The 17488-nt window shown below is 34.9% G+C and overlaps 1 protein-coding gene across 6 annotated transcripts in view; it reads left to right on the top strand.

Annotated features, from left to right (window-relative positions):
- The window catches only part of LOC123543810 (extracellular tyrosine-protein kinase PKDCC-like), a 28719-nt gene extending 22481 nt beyond the window's left edge, over positions 1-6238 (top strand). For all 6 annotated transcript variants that reach the window (XM_053542175.1, XM_053542171.1, XM_053542187.1 and 3 more), the window contains exons 5-7: positions 308-564; positions 1024-1200; positions 3898-6238. In XM_053542175.1, the coding sequence (XP_053398150.1) occupies positions 308-564; positions 1024-1200; positions 3898-3986 (523 nt within the window). In that variant the 3' untranslated portion in view covers positions 3987-6238. The remainder of the gene's footprint in view (positions 1-307; positions 565-1023; positions 1201-3897) is intronic.
- The last annotated feature ends 11250 nt before the right edge of the window (positions 6239-17488 follow it).

Raw genomic sequence — 17488 nt, 5'->3', positions numbered from 1 at the left:
ACCTACTCCACGGACACACACTACAAAAAATCTTGTTTTTTTTGTTCTTCTTCGTCTTTTCATTTAAAAATTAGAGCATTTGCCCCGCTTTGCGGAGCTCTTACTCCTCGCCTTTAGTATGACGCGTCCACGGATCGAACTCCGATCTCCCTTACTCAAAGTGTACACTCTAGCACTAGGATATTAAGGCTGTGTGTTGATGTATTACGTGTTTGCCTCCTCATTCGATAAATTCAAGATGTTGATTCTATATTTTAAATATATAGAAACACTCGGATAAAGAAAGACCTGTTTATTCTAATTATAGGACCCTGTGCCGTCATGGACGATGTGTGCAATACAATGAAAAGAAGAATCTTTTCAATGCCGGCCGCCATTTTGTTACTTTTCTCCTTCCCCACGGTGCACCCCGACGTCTCCAGTCAATCATCGCCAGCGTTGTTAAAGGATACACTAATCTCACGTTGTCATCAGAACAACTTCTGAAACGAATGAATATGATTGTGAAATTGTATCGGTCAGGGTGGTACCTAAATAGAACGAAATCCAAGAAATATAATTCCAGTAAGATTTACAATTATAATGAAAAAAAAAAAAAAACAACACTTTTGTTTCACATTTAGTTTTATTCCCAACATTGTTGTCTTTGTTGCTGAAGAAAGAGAACGTAAGCTATGTAAGGCGGTTCAATGTCTGGAGAAAACACATCATGGGCGATAAAGTGACCAGACTTGTGAAAACATAACCGAAACGAACAAAAACCGTTCTTTCATAGCAGTAGCATGGCATATACTCCAAACATTAATCAATATAAATATACAACAGTATTAAAGTACAGAATTACATTATTATAACGTCGTGATTTTTTGACTTCGATTAGAAGCATTACAGTAAGATGGGATCAGCATACGTTGGAACGAAATTGAATGCGTATTGCTTCTTTTGCATAGACCGTACTGTACAGAATATTGTGATTTTTAAACCCAATGTGCAAGCAGTCATCATAAAATGTTTATATTTCAGGTTACAAGAAACTAGAACAGTCTGACCTGCCGGGTCAGCACGACTACCGTTGTCAACTGTCTATCTCCATGGCAACTTGTACAGTGTCTGTGTTTGATCTTTGGGAAGCTGAAGATGTGTGCAATAACGACAATAAGTGTCAGGGTTTTGTTGTTACGCAACAGAAAACGTGGACGGGTAAAGAAAACAACTACGATTATTATTATTATTATTATATTCATTATTATTATTCCAGATTTATATAACACCCTTTTCATGATAAACACGTTCAAAAGCGCTTTACATATAGCAAACGCAGCCACACAGGGCGCGAAATTCATCCTCTACTAGTACAGACACAGATGACCAGACGGACAGAGTAGAACAGATAGAAAGAAATCCTTTTTAGATACAGGCCTGTCCGGCTAGCTCTTTGCGAAAAGACAGTCTGGTTCTTTAACGTGCCCGGTATATAGCACCGATACACGCGAAGCCGTCTTTCCTGGGAAGAAACAGTACAGACCTCATAGTTAGGTGGGAGACACTCGAGAGAATCTCAGAAATTTCCGGCGCCTTGACCGGGTCTTTAAACTAATGATTGTATTGCTGCTGTTTAGATATATTATAAAAGAAGAATAACAAAGCAGTATTGAGTAGTATTTGAAGATGACTATAAGAATCTTACATACCTGCCTGTGTAAGACGGGGTTTTCCCTACCCGAGGGACAGTATGGAATGAAAAACCGGGTTTTTTTTATCCAGTCTGTCCTGAGGGTTGGAGAAAAAGCTGTCTTTTAAAGCCCTCAACAGACGGTAGGTTTTTGTTGTACAACACCAATTAAATTTAAGATGTACAGCCAAATATTATCGTGTGTACGATACTATTCCTTGATTTCGTAAATCTTAAGTCTTGACTTACAGATTAGGACATGTTCTATTTCGTAAGCCCTCTACAGATGGTAGGTTTTTGTTGTACAACACTAATTATCTCAAAGATGTACAATTTTGAAATTGTACATTTTTCACATACAGACAGTATTCCATTCCCATATAAATCACGGAGATTTACCTAGTAAACATAGTGCGTCAGGTACTGAAAAGAATGTAACTATTAATAATAAAAATAATATTCACCTTTTTATGTCCCATGAATTGATTACGCATGACACAAAGGAGCCACGCCATGAGAAAACCAACATAGTGGCTTTGCGACCAGCATGGATGCAGACCAGCCTGTGCATCCGCACAGTCTGGTCAGGATCAATGATGTTTGCTTTCAAAGACTATTGCAATTAGAGAAACCGTTAGCGAACAGCATGGACCAGACTGCGCGGATGCTGGTCGGAAACGCACTATGTTGGTTTTCTCATGGCGCGGCACAAATCATTTAACTTTTCAGTGTCATCCTTTTTCCATTATGCATTAGAAGCCATTTTATATTCAGATTTGTGTTTATTTTTTGGGCAATTGTTTCTGGAATTTCATTCACTTGCCTCTTATCAACTAATTATTTACCAATTTGTTGCTTGTCAACGTGGGTGGTACGTAAGGCAAAACTTACGAAATAGAACATGTCCTAATCTGTAAGTCAAGACTTAAGATTTACGAAATCAAGGAATAGCATCATACACACGATAATATTTGGCTGTACATCTTGAATTTAATTGGTGTTGTACAACAAAAACCTACCGTCTGTAGAGGGCTTAAGTTTTGCCTTACGTACCATCCACGTTGACAAGGAACAAATTGGTAAATAATTAGTTGATAAGAGGCAAGTGAATGAAATTCCAGAAACAATTGCTCAAAAAATAAACACAAATCTGAATATAAAATGGCTTCCAATGCATAATGGAAAAAGGATGACACTGAAAAGTTAAATGATTTGAGCCGCGCCATGAGAAAACCAACATAGTGCGTTTCCGACCAGCATCCGCGCAGTCTGGTCCATGCTGTTCGCTAACGGTTTCTCTAATTGCAATAGGCTTTGAAAGCAAACATCATTGATCCTGACCAGACTGCGCGGATGCACAGGCTGGTCTGGATCCATGCTGGTTGCAAAGCCACTATGTTGGTTTTCTCATGGCGTGGCTCATTTGTGTCATAGTAATCAAATTCATGGGACACAAATATATTCTATACATAAATATTATTTTTTATCATTAATGGTTACATTCTTTTCAGTACCTGATGCACTATGTTTACTAGGTAAATATCTGTGATTTATATGGGAGTGGAATACTGTCTGAATGTGAAAGATGTACAGTTTTAAAATTGTACATCTTTGAGATAATTAGTGTTGTACAACTAGAACCTACCGTCTGTTGAGGCCTTACACAGACAGACATATTAGATCAGTTTTCTTGCTTAGCACGACCGAAAGAGGTCGTACCGATTGGTACACAAGACAGTTTCATCTCATGTGATTTTACGACATCGGTTTAGGTGTACCTAATACTTTGTTTAAAAGCAGCCGATCTTGTTGACCCATTATACTTTGCGAAGGTAGAGTGTCTGCTTTCTTTATGGTTGTGGTGGTGACTCACTCTCCTTATCAAACCTATGTGCTTGTAAGAAAAACCGATGTCGTTGAAAGTTGATAAAAAGTTTCTATATCATTGACGAAAACATGGAATGGTCTCTTTGCGATAAGAAACATTGAGCAGAAGTGACTGGTTCACGGCTATGGCAGATAAATTATCAATTGTTCTATATGCATTTTACCCATTTTTCAGGTTGAAATAAGCTAGCTTATTTTCTCGTTCATGACCACGGGTCTGAAAGTATGGTAGGGGTAGGGTATAACATGTAATTTTCTTTCTGGTTTGTTGCATGTGGTGAAATCATTTCAAAAATGCTACGCCTTTAATCGATAATTATATCTATGTATATCTTCAGGTCGGCATCTGATACATTTAAAGAATAATATAGGTCCGCCATCATTCCAGCAAAATACAACATTATACATCAAACCAACAGGAAGGTGACGGGAGAAGTCCAAAGCACCATTAGATATCTTTAGATATAAAATAAAGTCAATTTGTGATTGTCTTTCTACATTCCCAAGATGAATGGTGAAATCAAACATTCGTCTTTGTAGTTTTTAATGTTGATTAGACTTTCCAGGTAAGAAGTCAAACAAGATCAAATGATGGACGTCACATCTGCATGAAATCTTACCTGCGGAGAAGGTTGATATTGATAGTGATTGGTATTTTCGAAAATAAAATTCAAAAATTTTATTGCGGCAATACTAGGAAGTCCTGAGCTAAACGATCAGGATTGACAGGACAGCCAGGATTACCAGGATTATCAGGATTGTCAGGACTATCAGGATTATCAGTATTATTAGGATTGTCAGGATTGTCAGGATTATCAGCAATTTTTCGGATTGTCAGGATTACCAGGATTGCCAGGATATCCGGGTAGTCAGGATTATCAGTATTATTAGGATCGCCAGGAAAGCCAGGATTGTCAGAATCATCAGGATTGTCAGGACTATCAGGATTATCAGCACTTTTTCGGAATGTCAGGATTATCAGGATTTCAGGATTGCGAGGAATGCAATGATTGTCAAGATGTCAGGATTGCCAAAGAGCTTACTACCAAAACAATCACAAGTTCATTCGGCACTAAATTTATATGTCCATGTGTTCAAAGTCTTTAAAGACAGTTTGTGGAAACATATAAAATGTTCTCGGCTGGTCATTACATGATAGTGTTTACTGTTTAGACAGAAAAATGTCATTTGTTCCTAGTATGTTCAAGGTATGTCTATCGGCAAAAAATGTGGAAATAAAACGTATAATAGATATCTGTGTCTTTAGTAGATTGTAATAGACGCGAATGTAATCCTTTAACGGACACTATCATTTCTTTGCAAAATCGAGCAACACTGTCATAAAAATAAGGTTGTATATGCAATTGACAGCATGATTGGTGTTCATGCTATGAATGATATAGAAAACATGGATGGTAGTAAAGGAAAATAGGGCCTTTGTGCAGATTTAGACGATATAAATCGAATAGTGCATCATTGTGATATGATTATTTTCCATTTCAGCATTTTTGTATGTCTATATCAATGTATTTCTGAGCTGGATTTTATCTGAAAGTGTTATACATGTATTGTATTTAAATATGTTATATTTTATCTGACCATGTTATGAACATGTTATAGCGTATCTAGGGACCGCCTCCGTGGCCAAGTGGTTAACGTTGCTGACTTCGATTCGCTTGAACCAGACCGATATGGGTTGACACCTATCTTTGGGATGGGGATGTGGGCGGTGGGGGTGCGGGGGTGGTGGTGGGGAGGGGTAGAATTCTGTATGGGAAGAAGCCATCCAACTGACTTACGGAAGGTCGATGGAACTGCAAAGGTACCCGTCCATGTATTAAACAATGCCTGGAGGGGCACCTTTGTCTTCCTCCACCAAGGAAAACTGAAAAAGTCGTCTTATGACCTAAATTGTGTCAGTGTGACTCTAAACCAAACCAAATAATTAGATATTGTATCTGAACATGTTATGTTGTATCTGAACATGTTATATTGTATCTGAGAATTTATTTTTGTTAAGATTGTGTCGGATTATTTGATGGATGTTGCTCATTTCCGACCTGGAGTGGTCTTCTGCGCATGTCCGGAAGTGATTATCAGTTGGAGCGCACGACAAAAATACGCAAATTATTGCATGTCCGCACGCATTTAGTGTAAAATATGTATAGTATACTGACTAAAAGTTAGGGTTAGTATTACCATTGTTATAAAATATATACATTAAAGATACTTATCATTCAAATCACTTGAATCCGGTATATACCGGAGTCTGTAATTTATCACATGTGCTCCGGGTCTGCAGTAGGTCACAATCGATAATGTAAGAATTATTGTTACAAATGTACTTTATTAAAAAAGTATTGTTCGTTTTTTTTTGAGTTCGTCCGCTCATAAAATGGACATTTGTCGAAAATATGTGATTCAATTTACACTCTATACTTTGTATCAAATACAGATATTATAGTTTTATATCAGTAGACATTTTATGTTCTAACCAAGTACTTAACGAATATTTAAATTTAAAAAAGTAAAACGGTTTGGTTATTTTTGTTATTAGTTTCTTTGCTTATTAACATTAACAAAGTGCAGTATGATGATGCTTCCTTAAAAAAGGAATACTTGTTAAGATTTTAACTTTATTAAAAGTGATACTTTAACAAAATGTGTCTTGCTTACTTCTTCTTGCCTATAACCCACATATTCTTGAATTGTTTGGTGTTTTTCTCAGCGACATTTTATGTCTTCATGTTATTTCTTGTGCGTTTAGACGGGTACAAGACATATTGGGGATTCAGGCAAACCATTGAAAAACTGCGGTAACATTCACTTCTTAGGTGTTACGGTAAATGCAAGTGACATGTACAGATCAGCTCAAGCGGAAAACCCACTTTCCGTTTTTCCTTGCATAGTGAGGAATTCCTCCGAGTACTGCCTTATTCTGACTCGGAGTACCGACTGTTATAGTTTTATTTCTTTAGCGGAATTTCGTCGAGTCACTCCGAGAAATTACTTGACGGAACTCCGAGTCGAAATTATACAGGTAACACTATAATATGTACAGGTATTTTATGGCTACTCCGCGCTACTCCGAGTCTGTAATAAACAATTAATCGGTCATCTCGAGTGTCGCGAAATGATTTCACGAAACTCCGAGGCAGTAATCCCTTACCTGGATGATTTTTTTTATATAATTAGCTTGTTCCTTTTACTGTTTAAAATTAGTGAATTTTGATATTGAAATAGTTTCTGATCATGCAAATTAGATTTAGAAGTAAATTTATGTAAAATGGACTAAATTATTAATCATATAAAATTACACAAACTCATAAATGACCGCCGTTAAAAAAAGTGATGTGTTAAATTTTGATATTGAAAAAAATTCTGACTTTGCGAATTAAATTTAGAAACAAAGTTATGTAGAATGCACTAAATTAAGAATAATTTATAACTGGATAAACTTTAAAATAACATCCGCTAAAAAAAGTAAATTGTGAAGTATGATATTGAAATACTTTCTGACTATGCTATCTAAATTAGAAATAAATTTATGTAAAATGGATTAAATTTAAGAATAATACAAAACTTAACAAACCGTTAAGGAATAGTGATTTATCAAATATTATATTGAAATCGTTTCTGACAGTGCAAATTAAATTTAGAAACACATTTATGTAAAATGGACTAAATAATGAACTATATAAAACTAAATAAACTTTAAGATAATGATCTTTATTATTAAAGCATAGGAGAAATGATTTTTTTTTCATTATGATAATGGTCTTTCTTTTATTTATTTAGAAGGAATTATAAAAAGGAGAAAGCAATTACTGCCCTATCCACTCAAAAAGTAAAAGCATATTATAAGTGAACAGAAAAAATCTGGTTTGTTTTAACGTAAAATAAAGATACTATTATTATAATTCACAGCCAAATACTGTGGGTTTTATTCGCGTATCAGTACGTAAAATATAATTATCCTACTCCGATTAATCTGAAATCTGTCCTCGAAGTTACTCGAAGTGCCAATTAAATTTCTATTCGTCTCGGAGTCACTCGAAGGAATTCCGATTCCTTGACGGGAAATGGCTGAATCGAAGAAACTTCGAGTCGGAGCATTGGTACTCGTTTTGGCCGTCCTCCGAGGATCGAGTAGAATGGGTTTTCCGCGTGAGCTGATCTGTATTCTGAAAATGTATGAAATAAACTTTCATATTTGAACTTTTAAATTCATATTTTGAATCTGAAAGAGGACAATATGATAAATTTATGTAAAATAAATGTAAAATAAAAACAAAAAATGTCCAAGGAATGTCCGTTAGCTACTCAGTGTGTCCTAATTTTAAGCCTGCACAATAGTTTATACATACAAACATATTTATTCTACGTTTACACAGATGCATACCTATTTTTGATTTCGAATATGTAATTTGTGTATAAGAAACATTAACGTACCATTCCACTATACATATTAAATATAAGTCCTCAGTAAGCTTGTTGATTTATATATATATACTTGACAACAGTGTATGATTATGACTATTTTCTTCAGATTTATTTCAGTGTTCAGAACAGGTTGTCCATGATAGCACTCACGCAAGCATGCACGCACGCATTTAAAGAGAATAGATTTATGACACTAACCGGCCACCATAACACGTAGTATGCGTCCAAATTCGAAATGACGTAAAATCAATCGAAATAAATATGATTACTTACTATTAGTGTTGGGTCAGGTGTGATGGTGTTTACTCAAGTATTGAAATGCTTCATCGACAGAGCATATATGAGCCGTGCCATGGAAAAACCAACATAGTGGGTGTGCGACCAGCATGGATCCAGACCAGCCTGCGCATCCGCGCAGTCTGGTCAGGCTCCATGCTGTTCGCTTTTAAAGCCTATTGGAATTGGAGAAACTGTTAGCGAACAGCATGGATCCTGACCAGATTGCGCGGATGCGCAGGCTGGTCTGGATCCATGCTGGTCGCAAACCCACTATGTTGGTTTTCTCATGGCACGGCTCAATTATCATCTGGAGCTACATAACAAGGTCTAGGGGACTGTCTTCCATCAAAATGCTTTAATGCCTCTTATCGACCTATGAAGTGATGACTCAAATTTTACATTTTCAAGAAAAAACATGTACTAAACCTATCTAATAGCGACACACGATTATTTATCACAGCAGTGTTCTGAAAGTTTATTCCGATCATAAGGCAATATATTGTGAAGTTTAAGTCGCTTTCCTTCAAATGCGATTAGTAATTTAAATTCCTTCATGGTAGTTTCAGACTATCTCAATGGCTGCATATAGTTCGATTTGATATAAATATGAATGAAGTGGAACGGACTATTAATTAATTAGACTAGTAGCATGAGTGTTCATGCAATACTTACAAGTTCTGCTGTAATTTCTTTCATATTCTGATTGTATATTGCAGTACAGCATTCAAATAATTATTAACAAAGCCAGAGCTTTAGGTAATTGTTGGAAGGATTAGATTCAAGAAATTAAATGTGTTTAACGGCAAAATAAATCATATTATGACATTTTAAAGGCATAGAGTGAAATCGTACTTGAAATGTGTTCGTTATCTTCGGCAATATAAATACCTTGAAGGAATTTAAGAATTTTGCCAATAATCTAGGGTTGTAGAGTCCTGTTATGTATAGGTCATTCATTTACCTTTTATCAATACTATGATGAATACTATTCGAACAACTACAAATGTATGGAGAGAAATAGTTGAAAATAATAACAGCAAATTGGAACGGCCAGTAAACATTGAAAAGAAACGAATGATTTAAACGCGTTTTAGACATGTCAGTCTTACACTTTAATAGAAGAGACATTCCAAAAAAGGTAATTTCGCGCTGATATAAACTGAAACATGAGAGACCAAATGACCAATTAGTTCCTATCAATAGATAATATTTTAATATTTCGATGCCTTGTGACCCAATGTTTTTGTATCATTTGAAAGAGTTGTGTTTGCTGAACAAGAATTAGTTAATAAGATGACCATAAATAATATGCTCAAATGACTACATATAGTCGTATTTTTGACTGCGAAATGATAAATCGTACACTGTAATAACTGGATTTCTGTTGAAGTATCATTGAAAACTATAAAGTAAAAAAATAAAATTCTATAACATATTTTTGTCATGTAATTTATATTTTCTTTTTCAGCAGACAATACACTTTCAAATGATACCAAAATTATATCAGCTTACCAGGCATCAATATTTGATATATTTCAATAGCACTATTATATAGAATTCGCTTATTTGTGGACCGAATACCGTAAAGACAAAAGGAACACAAAGGACCTGTCCGAGGTATCACTACTCATTATTGACACAATTGAAAATCAAACGTGTGAGTCTTAAAATTGACGTTCGGGGCACATCTTCTTAACCACTTGAAATTCCATAAACTTTCATTGAACGTTCCACTAACTAAGATAACTTGTGGAATAAAATCTGAAAAGTAGATCCCTCGGAAGCACCGAGAACAAGACAAAAGTGAAAATTGCAGACTCGGTTTGATTGAGTTTGTTCATGAGCAGTAATGGAAAATGCAACACTGCCCGCGTCCCCTAGCGTATATGGAAGCCGCATGTCTTTCCCAACGCCAATGTAATGTTGAGTCACCGCTTGAATGATAAACATTGGTTGAATATTCTACTAATTTTAAAACGTCTGGTTACATTTTACCGAAATTTGTTCTACAAACGTTTGTGATACCAAACTATATACATGCAAAACATATTTTATGATATTTATACGTAGTTTTGGTTTATGAATGTTAGTCATAATTCTGACTAACATACTGCTTACTGACATTAACATGTTATTAAAGAAAACAATCCCATCAAGTGTACAGTACAGTTGTAATGCGTACAGAATCAATGAAACAGGTTTTCATTATTATTTATTCAATTTTAGCGTTTGTTTTTAAAATGTCTCAAGCTCGTATTAAGTCGTCATTGAAGGTGGTAAATGGGGTTTCTAACTTAGATGCTTAAAATCGTTTATAATCACTTATATAGACGACGTGTACAAAAGTAATAGTGAAAACAAGAAGTCAAAGTTTGTTCTTCCTTTGTAACCATTAACAAATACAGCGTTTCAATGTTATTTAAGTTAAGCGTTGTAGGCTAGATGTTAACCTTTAGCCTGCTGGCGGCAAGTGATTTTTGCCTTTGCTATCAGTGCAGACCAAGATCAGCTTGCATGGACGTACAGGCTGATATTGGTCTGCACTGTTCGCTATTCAGTCACAAAATGTTTAAGTCCATTTATGGAATTTAGTTGAGTAAAAGTTCAGACATTTTGTAAGCATTGAGGTGATATGTTTCCAGAAACTTTACAGAAAATAATTACGATCCGAAGTACCATTAAAACTGAATAAGATGAAAACTTGTGCCACATTTTCAAACTGTTAAAATAATTGTTTCGAGATTTTTGCATCTTTTGCGCTTTGAAAACATATTTCAAATTACGACAATTTTAGATAAACCGCTGTTGTAAAACGCTTTTCATGTTTTGTGTAATTAAATTGAATTAGTTTTATGGTCGCGGATGCTTAAAACTGTCTCTTAAAATCAGAATTTATCAAAAATATTTTCATTATGTGTTTATCGTTTCAGTTTTCGTCTGGTACTAGAAAGGGGGTTGATATGTTGATCTGAACACAACCATGTTAAATAAGCCAGTCATATTTCTATATTACAACAAGCAAAATCAGTGAATTTATACCCCCCACCGATTGTGAATGAGGGGGCTATATTTGAAAGATATTTAATTTTCAGATATACAAAAGTTATGCATAATAGGACAGTGCAATAGTTTGTTGGTTCCTAAGTTTTACCAAATCAAGGGGAAAACTGCGATGATTCATAAATATGTTACTTTGTTTTGCGAGAATTTATGCATTTTAAAACAAACAAAAAATATCTCTGCAGAGATTCTAATGAAAGTTGTGCACAAACTGTTTTATCACATATAGTAAAAGAAAGTAGAATTTTTGATGTTTCGACAGGAAAAGCTAACATGTGATAAAAAGAATATTACATTTGCGACTCGGCAGAGCCTCGCATTTTATTATATTATTCATCTCGTTTAATAAATTCAATATGAAAAGACACTGATATAATATTCTCTATAAATTTCATTAAGATCCGTAAACGAATTATTTGTTATATGTGATTTTTTGTAAAACAAATAAAGCGCACTTATTCTGGTTGGTTATAGAAATGATTCTGACGAAAATTGCGCTTACACCACTGTCCTATAGTGATCTACATTTGTATGAAAATTCGTGAAGATCCACCAATATGTTCAAAATTCCTATTTTTTACCAACCCTGAAAATTACAGTATGGCAAATTCACTGTCTATCATACGGCCAAATAATATGACTAAGTCAATTTGCTTATATTTGAGTTTTTTTTTAGATATTTGCCCATAAATTTAGAAGCCTGCAAATTTTGAGTGAACTTAATAGCATTATTTCAAATTATTTCTCAGCATTTAATGCCATTACGAAGAAAGTAATGTGGTCATTTATAAACATACACATGAGATTATATTTATACGCAGGAAAATGTTCGTTTCCATACTCCAGGTCCAAGTTTTAAACATGAATTTTGTTTAATGTCCCAAATGATTGTGCCACACTTTCTATGATTGCAGAGGAAGCATTTCTGTGTTTTAACGTCGTGTCTTCACAAGATGAATACTTATACGAGTTATTTACGACAGTTTTAGATTGAAGAAAGATGTGCAGCAGTAATACCCTTCATAATTATTTAAAAGAAAAACAAAACATTACACTGAAATCATGATTGAAATCTAGCCATTAACGATGCAGGATAGAGTGTTTTAAAGGTAATTTAGATTTACATCATACTATGACTTGCTGAACTATTCTGTTTATTATTCACCTTGTTTTTGATATATAATTGGGAAAACATGCGCACATTTTGAGATATCGTTTTTCAAAACATTTCCGCAGTTTGCATTTTAAAAGTATTACTGCTTTATCCCATTAATTCTGATGTATGGCAGGAACATCCTGTTTGGAAACAGATATACCAAATGTTTTGATAATAAATTCCATTTAATATAAGGTAAAAAAAATATTTTGAATTTCCCAGGCTTTATAATTATGTGATTGGCCTGCTGGAATTTTGAAAAATAAACTTATCAAACTTATAATCATTATGTGAGGCAACCGAGCTAATCACACAATGAAAGAACCAGATCAATCCGACAATATGAGTGATTCAAGAGTAAATCACGTGTTTGTAATTACATGTACAATGTAGCCCGGTATGCAGGAAACCGTAGACATGAATCAGTTGTATTTCTTACACCCCTCCCATACCAAGCCGAATGAACTCAAGATCCCCGCTGTCGAACCGTGGTATGCGCCGGCGTGCTCAAACTGGGTACGATCAACAGAGAATTTATAGGTTATTAGATTTGTTTCTAGAAATATGCACGACTTCTGCAGCGGAAATATTGCGCGACTTTAGGAGCGCAATATTATTCCGCGAAAGAACGAGTGCACATTTCTTGATGCATATGATAATATTCTCATTACATACGCATTTCTGCTTAAAATTATTATAAAAATGATATAAAGTTGTTCTTAAGCCCGAGTAAAACTGAAAATAACTAAAATAACTTTTAAATGCGACGAGAAACTGACGTCACCAATGACGCCACACCCGATATGAAATTCGAACGTCACGATTTAGGTTGCATTGAAACTTGACGGAGTTTGTAAATGAGTATGTAATAATGTCTGCATCCGAGGACCCACGAAAAACACTTTCAGTCGATGCGGCAGATCTCAGCAAAACCCCATCAGGACAATGGGGGAATGTCCAAAGTTTTATGAAAGACTGTAATTTGACATTCGCCTCGTAGATTCGCTCCATCATTTTCGTGGTATCGTACTGTGGTGTCATCACCATCGTGTTATTGCTGCCGTGTTTCGTATTACCTCTTTCCTGTCTGACATGCGCAAACAAAAGAAAACAATGGAAGCAAGCAGTATTAGCGGTCATTTTGTGTCTGGATACACATACATGAAACGATGTGCTAACGCTTGAATCGGCTCAGTAGGTTTATGGTCAATGTCATAAATTGAGCTTAAAGGTCAAAACTGTCCATCAAATGTTGTTTCCGAAGCGTAACTAAATAATCATGCAAGGTATTGACTTCAAACTTGGCATGTAGGTAGGTGGCGATGGGACAATTTGCAGAGAACATAAAACGAGTCTGTAGGTCAAAGGTCAAGGTCACAAATTGAGCTCAAAAGTCAAATCTGTCCGTCATATTTCGTGTACAGAGTATAACTTATTAACCATTAATGTTATTGACTTTAAACTTGGGATGTAGGTAGGTGGTGATAAGACAATGTATACAGCGCATGAACCAGGGTGGTAGATCAAAGGTCAAGGTCACAGCAAGGTCAAATCTACCCATCATATTTTGTGTCCAGAGCATAACTTAAAAATATTAAAGGTATTGACTTGAAATTTGGAAAATAAGCAGGTAGTGATGAGACGATGTGCAGACTGCAACAATCTACATAGCTATCCCCCTCCATTACCCATCCCTACCATCAAAACAAAAGTAAATACCTTTAACATATTATGTTATACTGTGTACACGAAAAAAGAAATTAGGCAGATTTGACATTGCTGTGACCTTGACCTTTGACCTACATTCGTATAGCGTTATTACATATTTAAGGTACAGTATGTCTTATCTCTTAAAATTCTTACATTTTTTTCGTTATTTTTCCACATGTAATCTACCTCTTTTCAATAGTTATAAATAGTCTGTTGAACAGGGCAATAATTTATGTTTCAAAAAGGCGGTTTTCAAAGTCTATAATATTATATCCAGGATAAAACCCTAAAAACGATGAACACAATCGTACATTGGGTCAGACTTCAAACACAGAAATTGGATACAGTAGTAAAACATAAACATTATCAAATGTATACAAATAATAAATTCAAACCGTATAAAAATGAGAGTTTTTGACATTTTACAATTTCAGCTTTATTTGCTATAGACTTGGGGATCAAAACGTCTATTTTTGATAAGCTACCACAACAAACAGGCAAAAAAGTATCTCCCAGACATATTCTTCTCCTTTAAAAGAAGGTGAAAGCAATCCAGTTACGAGGCCAAATGTATTGTCTAATGAAGATTGATAGCAAGTTTTGTATATCAGACAGATGTTAGCAATCATTGCTAATATGAGGGTTTTTACTTATTGCGTCAGGTTGTGTTAACAGATGGATTGAAACCGGTGCACACAGTCATATACAAACCACTGATAAAATTTACAGACATGATACTATTTTAGACCAGAATTAAATGATCGTGAGAATTCGTTTGTTGATTTGTTTGCTTTCGTTTAGTCTGATAGTTCATATCAAACCATTTTGAAAAACCAAACGATAAATGAGGATATCCTATTCATCCAAAACGCAGCCAGTTCTAATCTGATATAAAATCTATTGACATTCTGAACGCATCCAGTTCTACCCTGATATAAAATCTATTGACATTCAGACGCAGCCAGTTCTAGCCTGATATAGAATCTATTGCCATTCAGACGCAGCCAGTTCTAGCCTGATATAGAATCTATTGACATTCAGAACGCAGCCAGTTCTAGCCTGATATAGAATCTATTGACATTCAGAACGCAGCCAGTTCTAGCCTGATATAGAATCCATCGACATTCAGAACGCAGCCAGTTCTAGCCTGATATAAAATCTATTGACATTCAGAACGCAGCCAGTTCTAGCCTGATATAGAATCTATTGACATTCAGAACGCAGCCAGTTCTAGCCTGATATAAAATCTATTGACATTCAGACGCAGCCAGTTCTAGCCTGATATATAATCTATTGACATTCAGAACGCAGCCAGTTCTAGCCTGATATAAAATCTATTGACATTCAGAACGCAGCCAGTTCTAGCCTGATATATAATCTATTGACATTCAGAGCGCAGCCAGTTTTAGTCTGATATAGAATCCATCGACATTCAGAACGCAACAAGTTCTATTCTGAAATAGAACCTATTGCCATTCAGCACGCAACCAATTCTATTCTAATATAGAAACTATCGACATTCAGAACTCATCCAGTTCTAGTCTGATATAGAATCTATCAACATTCAGCACGCAGCCAGTTCTACTCTGATTTAGAATTTATTGACATTCAGCACGCAGCAAGTTCTACTCTGATATAGACAATATAGACATTCCGCACGCAGCAAGTTCTTCTCTAATATAGAATCTATTGACATTCAGCACGCAACCATTTCTACTCTGATACAGAATCTATCGACATTCAGATCGCAGCCAGTTCTACTCTGATTTAGAATATAAAAACATTAGGAACAGAACCAATTCTTTTCTAAAAAATCTATTTGCGTTCACATCGCAGCAAGTTCTACCCTGATCTAAAATCTATTTACATGTAGTTAATACATTTAAAAATGACCTATTTTTTTATGTTAAAAAGCAGTTAGATCAACTGTCCAAATAGAGAGTAAGCATAGTGAGATGGTTAAAAAAGCACTACTGCATGAACGCCATAATTAGAGGATATTACATGAATTCAATGTGGAAAGTCACAAATGTAATATTCTTTTTATCGCATGATAGCTTTTCCTGTCGAAACATCAAATATTCTATTTTCTTTAACTATTATAAATAAGGCAATTTGACCACCGTCTCGTATACTATAAACGACGTCGACGTCAAAGCTTTATTACACTAGTTATGTTCATTTTTATTTAGTGGCTTTATTACACTCTCGCGACGTCAAACATGTGATAAAAGTCGGTAATAAAGCAATTAATTCAATAATATACTCTATTAACTGAACCAAATATTCAAACATTTGACAAAATATATGAGAAAAAAATCGAAAGTAACATATAACAAAAAATGATGTATCTTATATTCATAACAAAACTTGGCTGCCACATTATAACCAAGTCATTATGAGCTTTTAACGACATTAATTAAACAGTATATGCCCAGGTAGACTTTCAAGTTCACACTTGTTGTATGTAGAAAAACATCTCAAAGAACGAACACATACTAACTGACCATAAATGTATCAAAATATTAATGCAGAAGAATTACAAAAAGGTCAAGCACAAAATTTGACTGACGAGTATTCGTTTACTTGCCAATCTAACCATTTTTTTTAATTATCTATTTGATCAATCTTGCATCAACAGAGGAGAAGGCAATAAACTATCTTGTCAGCTTCGTTCATCTGCACAGTGTATAAATAATAAGCTAAACTGCGATTTGTTTTGCTCACTTGGAAATAACTCAACGTTTTAATTGTATGATAGATGCATGAGTAAGTTCCAGCTGCACTGTTTGGAACAAATTGGCGTCATTTGGTCTGTTAGGAGATTCATAGTTTATATGTAAGGTTTTTTACACTCGATGTAAATAATTGCAGTTTCATATTGTACGCAGGGCTAGACTATATTATATTCTTGAAAAGGCATAAGAGTGAAAGTTTACTTGAAATCTGTCCATTCACCAAACAGAGAGATGATTAGGCAAGCAATACAAATATCTTTTAAAGTATTTAACAATGCTACTTAACGCTCAGATTTGTAACACTCTGTCATCATTAAACTGAAACATTTACAAAAATTTCGGATTAATCTTTCTTTTAATGTACAAGACATTACCATTAACAAAAAAGGAAGTTGAAAATAGAGACACCGCATTGGTTCTTTTATTAACTTTGGTAGAGTAAACTTGCAGGGTGTGGGATTGAGCGCGTTTAGGGCATGCCAACATAAAACTTACACTTGATAGAAACTTGATAGCTTGATAGTAGAGGAAGTATTGATATAA

The sequence above is a fragment of the Mercenaria mercenaria genome, chromosome 1, assembly GCF_021730395.1.
Source record: "Mercenaria mercenaria strain notata chromosome 1, MADL_Memer_1, whole genome shotgun sequence".
In the NCBI taxonomy this organism is placed as follows: domain Eukaryota; kingdom Metazoa; phylum Mollusca; class Bivalvia; order Venerida; family Veneridae; genus Mercenaria; species Mercenaria mercenaria.
The sequence above is the reverse complement of the archived record's forward strand: the minus strand, read 5'-3'. Positions and strand labels throughout refer to the sequence as shown.